An 8,449-nucleotide genomic window follows, 5' to 3' on the forward strand; every position below is an offset into this window, starting at 1 on the left:
TCATGGATGTTTAAAGTTTAACGTCTTCATATTTGTCTAATATTATAGTTGACTTTTCATTCAGGAAGTATGACGCGCTGCGCTGTCAGTACGCTTGTCCATGTTTGTGATTGGTCGAAAGCTCCAACTACCACCCCTTTCATGTGAACGCGCACCTAACTAGATAGGGCAAAGCTGGCTTGAGTTAACGAGTTCATAACCAGCGTCGTAGGACAGTTTAGCGAGAGCGCGTTTGTTTTGGATTAGGTAAGCCGGGTAACTCAAACATATCATCCAGGTTAGGTTGAACCGGCTTCGTAGTATGGGCCTCTGGTAAGTGGCCGGTAAAAACAAAGATCAAAAAGAAGATTGCAGTGTTATTTCTGATTGGCTCTCAGAGTTTCGACAGTCGTTTTTTAAGCTAATAGCACATTAGTTAGTAAATTATTAGTAACTAGTAAATTGAGATTGTACGGACCCAGTGGTAGAGGTAAAACGCTGCCCCGTTGATTCACCTGACTCGGTCTTACACATTGCACCTTAAAAAACATCTGTAACTATTAAATATCTCAAGTGCAAAAATGGCAGCAGAACACGAGGGGATTCATTTTGGTGTGACAGTAGATAAATAAGAAGTCCCTTTCTCACTCGCCTCCATCTATTTACTGGGGGTGATCTTGTCAAGTCCTGGCCACGTAGGGATGTAGTAGCGAGGCAAAGTGCCTTCCATGAGCCTTTCCATCCATAGCCCCAGGCGGTCCAGCTTGTGGTGGATCTGCAGGGTGGATAAGCTACGGGATCGCTTGGATCTGCGCGGCGGATTGTCATCGCGGGAACTGGACCTCGACCTCCCCCCTGAAGCGGCCCCTTCATCCTCTGATGACTTGCTGTCTATGTCTTCCCCGGTGTAGACGGGTTTAAACAGACAGAGGTACTTTTTGTGTCCGTTGAGTGCCAGCACGTAGCCTGTGTAGTCCATCTTGTGGTTTCCTGCGTCATCTTCATCGATCTGCATGGCGTCCTGGGCGTATTCGAGCAGTGTGTCCATCCACTCGCCGTGTTTGTCGATGTTCAGGAAGGAGAAATGTAGTGTCAGGCTCCTAGGGGAGTGTTGAAAGAATGAATTTGACGAAGTATCGAGAAAAAGGATTACACAAATGTGTGGAAAAGAGATTGTTTATCTCACCCTGTGAAAGAGTAGACCTCTTTAGCGTACTTGCCAAGTAGGATGTTTTTGGAGGCGTCAGTGAGCACCAGCACTATGTTCATGTGTCCTGGCCTCAGCTTCACCAGGTTGCTCATGTATGTGATGTCTGTCAGCTCTGTCACCTCCACAAAATTCTTCTTTGGAGGCCGACTAAAACCAATAAGTAAAATAAAAAGCTTAAAAGACAATTATAAATCCTTCACTGCATTTATATGGAAATTATAATTGTAATCTTGCCTTGACGCACTACCGTTCCCTGGTGACCCATTTTCAGATTTTGTCCAATCCTTTGCCTTTGGTTTAGTCTGCTTATCTTCACTGGAGTCACTTAAAAACACACAAAAACATTTTTTTCCAAACAGGGTTGCACTAGCGTAGAAGAGTAAATATTAAGCATCATTTTATTATTTTTATTTTACATTAGCTTTTTTTTTTATATAGTGTCTTACACTAATCCAAGGAAAGGCTGATGTTGCTATGGTTACAGTTTTGGTGGATGGGTAAAGTAACCGACCTGAAGGCCTGGACGACGACAGTTCCAAACAAGATGAACAAGGCAGAGAAGATGAGGGACAGAAGAGGCATCATCTCACGCCTGCAAATCAACACAGAGACACATCTAAAGAGCTGCTTATTCCACTATGGCGATAAATACAGAAATAATAATATTAGTATAAATCCCAAATAAAGTGCGGAGGTATGGCATTTGCCAAATGAATTATGCTAAAATTGCCCTTGAAGTAATGGAGTTTGTTGACGGGAAGAGTATCATGAAGAAGTGTTAATAATGTATATGTCAATGATAAAGGATTGCATCACCAAAACATTTTTTAAATAAGTGTTAGAAACGTTTTCTAGCAAATTAAATGAAAACTGTAACTCAGCAACGGTTATTCAGTAACATCAAAATCATGTTTTTTTAAAACATGTTTTTGGAGTTGCTTAAAACTAAACATCACTACCTACCAGTTGTTATGCAGAATATCATCGATGACTTCAGATAGGTAATCGTACGATGCATAGATCCATCGGATAACAAACATCTACACAGAGACATTAAAACATTTAGTAACACGACTAATGGTTGGTATCTAACACGGACAGGCATTGTTAAAGCCCATTGCTTTACTCAAAGACAGCGTACAGAGGCAAACTCGTTGTTGAGCTCGGGCAGCATGGCGTCATGGACGAGGATGGACGGGTCCTTCTGAAGGCGCTCCAGCTCCTCCAGGAGACGCTGCTTGTCGTCATCGCTGCCGTTCCAGGCGGTCACTGGCTTGAACAAGGCCTTCCCTGCAGCATTACGCCTCTCCAGGATAACCACCTGAGGGAAGAAAACCCCTGTTAATATTATTTATGTCCGTACATTTCTCCTCAATTACATTTAAACATAACATTGGAGTATAATTTAAATCTGTTAATGTAAGTAACTGACTGGGGAAATTACATGGTGATTTATTTGTTACCCTGTTTTACCCAGTTCACCTATAGTGTTTTTAAAAATGTATGAATTTTACAATTTGTATCTACATTTTTCTCATACTCTGAACTTGAAATCTCCAATTCAGTAGCACTTAGATGAACCATATAGATACATACCTATCTGTATGATGATGTTTGTAAAGAGTAGTTTGTTTATATATCATTCATAGCCATAACATTCCTAAAAACATTCCCGCTATTTGTTTTGGCAGTGAAGTAAAACCCTTCAAATCATAATCTCTTCGTCTCAAATCTTTGTAAAAATACATTGCTTAGCCAATAGCTTTCATGCATTCTATATCGAAAAGTGGTACCTGTTCGCAAATGACCATAAAAGCTTTAAATGAGCTGAGCAACTTAAAGCTGTGGTGTTGGTTGAACAGGTGTACCTGTGCTGGAGACTCTGCAGTGTCCTTGTTCTGCATGAAGATGTCACAGAGAGGTTGCTGTAGCCGTTGGTAAACATATGAAAATCTCACTACTTCCTTGCTATTGGTGGAGGCAAAGGAAAGAAACGCATGGTTCCCAAAAGAAAAAGTCTCTTCATCGCCTGTTATCAGCAGGACACAGTATCTGAAGAGAGGAAAGACATAACATAATGCAAAAGCTACATCTCTTAAAATACTTCAAAAGAAATGTGGAAATTATAGCATCGAACAGAATTATTTTGGTTCTGTATTTTAAATAGTCTCTGACAAAAAAAAGAAAGGAGGTGTAAGATTCTCTTACTTTCTTCTTCTATGAAACTGTTTGACAGGACAGAGCTCATCAAAGAGTTTCTGATTGACCAAACGTGGCACGAGAAGAAAACGGTTGTTTGACATGAACTCATCAATAATTTGCTTTTTCATTCCTTTAGCCTGCAGAGAACAAACATAACCATAAATAAAAAAGAGTGAATGAACATTTTTGTGAACAAAAGTGCAGTGTATAGATAACAGTGAATAATAGCTCTCTGCTGCTGTGACTGACCTGTATAATGTCAGCGGGCTTTTCAATGCTCTCTTTGAACACCAACATGGTCGGAGCGTAGGTGTTAATATTGAACTGTTTCTGCAGATCAGCGGTCTCTGAGAGGCCCTGGTCCACATAGCCAAACTGCAAGTAGTCCTTATAGGCGAACGCTGTGAGCTATGAAGATGTAGAGAGAAAGGATTGACATGTAAGCGATGCAATTACTGGTACTTTTCTTTAAAAATAAAAACATAGCCTTTACCGATGATGGATTGAATTTAGTTAAAATATCTTAAAGTGTAACAATAAGCACATTTGCCAAACTTAAAAAAAAAAAATTAAAAAGTGAGTCACATTTATCTTGAGGTCAATAATTGGCCAATTTGCCTTTTTTGGAGATTCTGTCTACTCTTATAATACCCTAATTGCTACCATGATAATCCAGATGATGGCACTCTTGAATATCCAACTAATTTAATAATAAATATATTTTTTGTTTAAATTTAAAAGCTGAATATATTTCACTAATAAGTGAAAACGTTTTAACCTTTTCTCCTTGACTGAATTATCGACTCAGATAATTTAGTCTAGTTCATCAAGCAAAGAAAGTATTAAGCTTTTGGAGAATTATGGTACCGCTGTATAAATATACTCGTGTTTTTATTTATTTCTCTTTTAATAGTCTCATTTTATTTTCTTGCATATCTTTTCTGTACTGTATGTACTGATATTTAAAAAAAAATGTTGCATATTTTGTGAATAAAAAAAAGCATTTCAAACTGCAAGAGCCTACCTTGTAAAGCAGAGGAACTACAGGCACTTGGTCAAACAGAAGCACATGAGGCTTGTTGAGCTCATGCCAGCTGCTCAAGAACTGCAGGTAATTCTTGTCGGTGACCTGAAGTACACAAAAAGCACAACATTTAACTCGTTTTTTATTGTATAGCCATTAAAAATCAGTACACCTAAATCTTACATGGCCAATATTTTAGTCATCCTCCCTAAAAATGTACTGATTGCAAAAAGTGTAAGATGCGGAGATACATACCCACTCTACAAGTCTTTGAGGGAGAAGGTCTTCTACAAACTGCCTGAGGTGCTCCTTTGCTACAGCGTAATGGAAAAACGTCACTTTGCCATTTATAACTCCCAGTATGGATGGTGTGCGGTGAGCGCCAAGGTGATTGGCTAACCTTCTTTCATAGCCAACATCCACCACACCTATCCCGACACCTGCAAACACAGCATTTTCTCAAATATACACACATCAACCTTTTCAAATCGCCAAAATGCACACAGATGGCCGGGCTGCTCAATAATTCTGCATGATTGACAGGCTATTTCCAAACCTAGAGTCTCCATCTCCTGAACCACCTCTTTCCAAACAGGCTCAATGTGGATGCAGCTGAAGCACCAGTCGGACGTGATCTTTATCAGATACGGTCTCTTGTAGCTGTCAGGCACCACCTCGTTGACATACTGGTTAAAGTGCAACGTGTACTTGCTGTCAGCAAAGTCCCTCTGGTTCTTGCTGTTAAAGGGAAAGTTGAAGAAGGACTCATCAAAATAAAAGCCTTCCTGGCGCTGACCGTAGCGACCGTTGCCGCCGTATGGCTGCGTGTCATCAGTCTGCCCATAACGGTCGTAATTGGCACGTTTGTCTTCACTGGACAGGATCTGGATTTGGGATGGAATAAATATAAATACAGAAGAAAAAACATAAATATCATGTGCAATATGACCATTCAATATCATGTGCAATATTTAGATTTTTCAATATCGGGCCCAATATTAGCTTTCAATTTTAGTAAACATATTATTATTCATTTATCTTACTTTCAATGTTTTCTTTTAGGACATTTTGTTAATATTACTTCTTATACACACTGTTTGTTTTTTCATTCTTATGTTTTGTGATTTTTGATAAATCTCTGGCAAGAATTTCCTTCTGAATTATAAAAATGATATCTTATCTTCCTTCTTCCTCATGCACATGTTACGGTCTTTTATCACGGCTTACACAGAATATATGATACTTACGGTAACCCTGCGCACAATATAATGATGAATTTGGACAAATGACTAACCTCATAAGATTTAGTAATCTTAATAAACATGTCCTCAGCTCCTGGACTCTTGTTTTTGTCCGGATGCCTTGACACAAGAAGAAGATGCTTATTATAAGAATACATGAAAGAGGTTAACAAAACAGGCCAGTGACACTGTACTGTGAGAAATACTTACCATTCTTTTGCCAGACGCTTGTAAACCTTTTTGATCTCCGCCTGGCTTGCACTCCTGGTTACTCCCAGGATTTTGTATGGGTCCATCTCAGGCCCAGCAGCATGGGCCACTCCTGTGAGCAGCACCGAGAGGACCAGCACCAGAGCCAGCGGTGCGGACATCTTTGACCCTGCCATCATCGCAGAAACCTTTTGCACATCACAAGAATAATCAACAGTTAAGGTGGATTCATTCTGAGGATGTTCAGGCGTCTGCAATCATGACATTGCCTTTAGCTGACTTGCAAATCTAAAACAGCATGTCTTCCATACGGATGTTAGCATAGTAATGATGAAAAGGGATGACAACCGGGTAGCTATATTAAAACGGCATTTAGCATGCTAACTACAGAAGCTAGGCAGTAGGCTATGTGTCAACTTACAAGTGCAGAACAGATGGTACCGTATCATAATGCAGCTGACATGTCAGTAGGATGTGACATTAACCTTATTCCTCGAGGATAAAGACATTCATGCAGTTTTTTCCTTCATTAAGATTAGTTGCGTTGCTAGCTAGCTATCTAAACGCAACAAGCTCTAAATTCACCTGAAGCAGATGCAGTCAGCCGGTCGTACGTCACATATTTGATGAGCGTTTTGATGTTCCTCGGCTTGATGTGAAGAGAAAGCGAGATGCACAGGGTGTGTTCCGCAGCTCCTCCAGGGCGAGATCACAAACTGCTGCTGATAGGAGAGAGAGGGGGAGGCGCCCAGTGTCGAAATTAATTTGGGGATATTGAGTATTTATGACACCTAATCATTTGCTTCATATGTTTGTGTTCGGTTTATCGCCCGTCGCTCCGTGTTCATGCATTATGTTACGCTGGTATTGCGGCAGCGGTGTGCGGTAAATAAAATCAAGCGCACCCTGTTTTTTTCTGTAGGTAGTCTCTCAGTGGACCAATCACAGACAGCGGTGATGTAAACAAGGAAATTGCTAATGCAACCGAGAGGAAACAAGAGAAATGAGACAGGAACTTCTAATATCTTTACGGGAACAACGTATCATTTCGCTTTCACAATTTAAGGATAACGACTTGCTCTGTTGTTGAAACAAGATTTTCGGCTTTTATACGGCTTTTACGATATTTTTCTGTCTACCTCGACGAATTAGTGTGTAGTATTAAATGGAGGAACGCCAAAAGAAGATCCTCCAGCGCAGCAGGACCAGTCTGGTGAGAGACTTGGACCCATCGAACCTTTATGATGGTCTTATTGAAAAGGGAGTTTTTACCCAAGACATGATCGATGAGATCAAGGTAAGACAGCTGTATGGGTCAGGGTCACGTCATTAGGTTGCAGATTCATTTATACATTAAGTAGTATTTATTCCAGTGTACAGTAATTCATTTTACATTCTGTTCTTGTTCATCTTGTTCTATTTTACATAGACACCTGCATTAACTTGATCACTTTCAGCATTCTCTGCCACATTTAGCTTATTGTATCTTACATGTAGCCTACTTTATATCGTTGTTCACTTATTCTGCCTTACTTCCACAATGATCTTGCAACATAATCTTGCACTAATTTATTTCTTCTCTGTTTCTTCTTGCACAATTGTTATTGTTTTTATTGTTTTATGTTTTATATGTACAGTGGGGCAAAAAAGTATTTAGTCAGCCACCAATTGTGCAAGTTCTTCCACTTAAAAAGATGAGAGAGGCCTGTCATTTTCATCCTAGGTACACTTCAACTATGAGAGACAGAATGGGGGGAAAGAATCCAGGAAATCACATTGTAGGATTTTTAATGAATTAATTGGTAAATTCCTCGGTAAAATAAGTATTTGGTCACCTACAAACAAACAAGATTTCTGGCTCTCACAGACCTGTAACTTCTTCTTTAAGAGCCTCCTCTGTCCTCCACTTGTTAACTGTATTAATGGCACCTGTTTGAACTCGTTATCAGTATAAAAGACACCCGTCCACAACCTCAAACAGTCACACTCCAAACTCCACTATGGCCAAGACCAAAGAGCTCTCAAAGGACACCACAAACAAAAATTGTAGACCTGCCACCAGCGCTGGAAGACTGCAATCTGCAATAGGTAAGCAGCTTGGTGTGAAGAAATCAACTGTGGGAGCAATTATTAGAGAATGGAAGACATACAAGACCACTGAAATATCTCCCTCGATCTGGGGCTCCACGCAAGATCTCACCCCGTGGGGTCAAAATGATCACAAGGAACGGTGAGCAAAAATCCCAGAACCACACGGGGGGACCTAGTCAATGACCTGCAGAGAGCTGGGACCAAAGTAACAAAGGCTACCATACAGTAACACACTACGCCGGCCAGGGACTCAAATCCTGCAGTGCCAGACGTGGTCCCCCTGCTTAAGCCAGTACATGTCCAGGTCCGTCCTGAAGTTTGCTAGAGAGCATTTAGATGATCCAGAAGAGGATTGGGAGAATGTCATATTGGTCAGATGAAACCAAAATAGAACTTTTTGGTAAAAACTCAGATAGACGTGTTTGGAGGAGAAAAGAATGCTGAGTTGCATCGACAAGAACACCATACCTACGTGAAAATCAATGGGGGTGG

The 8,449-nt window shown here is 40.4% G+C and overlaps 2 protein-coding genes across 3 annotated transcripts in view; one reads left to right on the forward strand and one right to left on the reverse strand.

Moving 5' to 3' along the window:
- Positions 1–232: 232 nt before the first annotated feature.
- Positions 233–7,478, reverse strand: LOC104954970 (dnaJ homolog subfamily C member 16). 2 transcript variants are annotated; one of them, XM_010782187.1, is made up of 15 exons: positions 6,452–7,478; positions 5,867–6,054; positions 5,710–5,776; positions 4,972–5,299; positions 4,671–4,855; positions 4,416–4,520; positions 3,641–3,799; positions 3,398–3,528; positions 3,058–3,241; positions 2,331–2,510; positions 2,153–2,229; positions 1,701–1,781; positions 1,424–1,513; positions 1,166–1,336; positions 233–1,079 (listed from the first exon to the last, which is right to left on the reverse strand). In XM_010782187.1, exons 2-15 carry the CDS (start codon positions 6,043–6,045, stop codon positions 638–640), a joined length of 2,379 nt encoding a protein of 792 aa, XP_010780489.1. In that variant the 5' UTR covers positions 6,046–6,054; positions 6,452–7,478; the 3' UTR covers positions 233–637. The 2 variants fall into 2 exon arrangements, with proteins under 2 accessions (XP_010780489.1, XP_010780490.1); XM_010782188.1 differs by lacking the exon at positions 6,452–7,478 and adding an exon at positions 6,288–6,445.
- Positions 7,479–7,866: 388 nt separating this feature from the next.
- LOC104954971 (caspase-9-like) overlaps positions 7,867–8,449 on the forward strand; it is a 5,095-nt gene continuing 4,512 nt past the window's right edge. Inside the window, exon 1 of the mRNA XM_010782189.1 lies at positions 7,867–7,954. Coding sequence (XP_010780491.1) covers positions 7,867–7,954 — 88 coding nt within the window. The remainder of the gene's footprint in view (positions 7,955–8,449) is intronic.

This window comes from Notothenia coriiceps, unplaced genomic scaffold (assembly GCF_000735185.1).
Source record: "Notothenia coriiceps isolate Sejong01 unplaced genomic scaffold, NC01 NC01_scaffold00024359, whole genome shotgun sequence".
Lineage (NCBI taxonomy): Eukaryota > Metazoa > Chordata > Actinopteri > Perciformes > Nototheniidae > Notothenia > Notothenia coriiceps.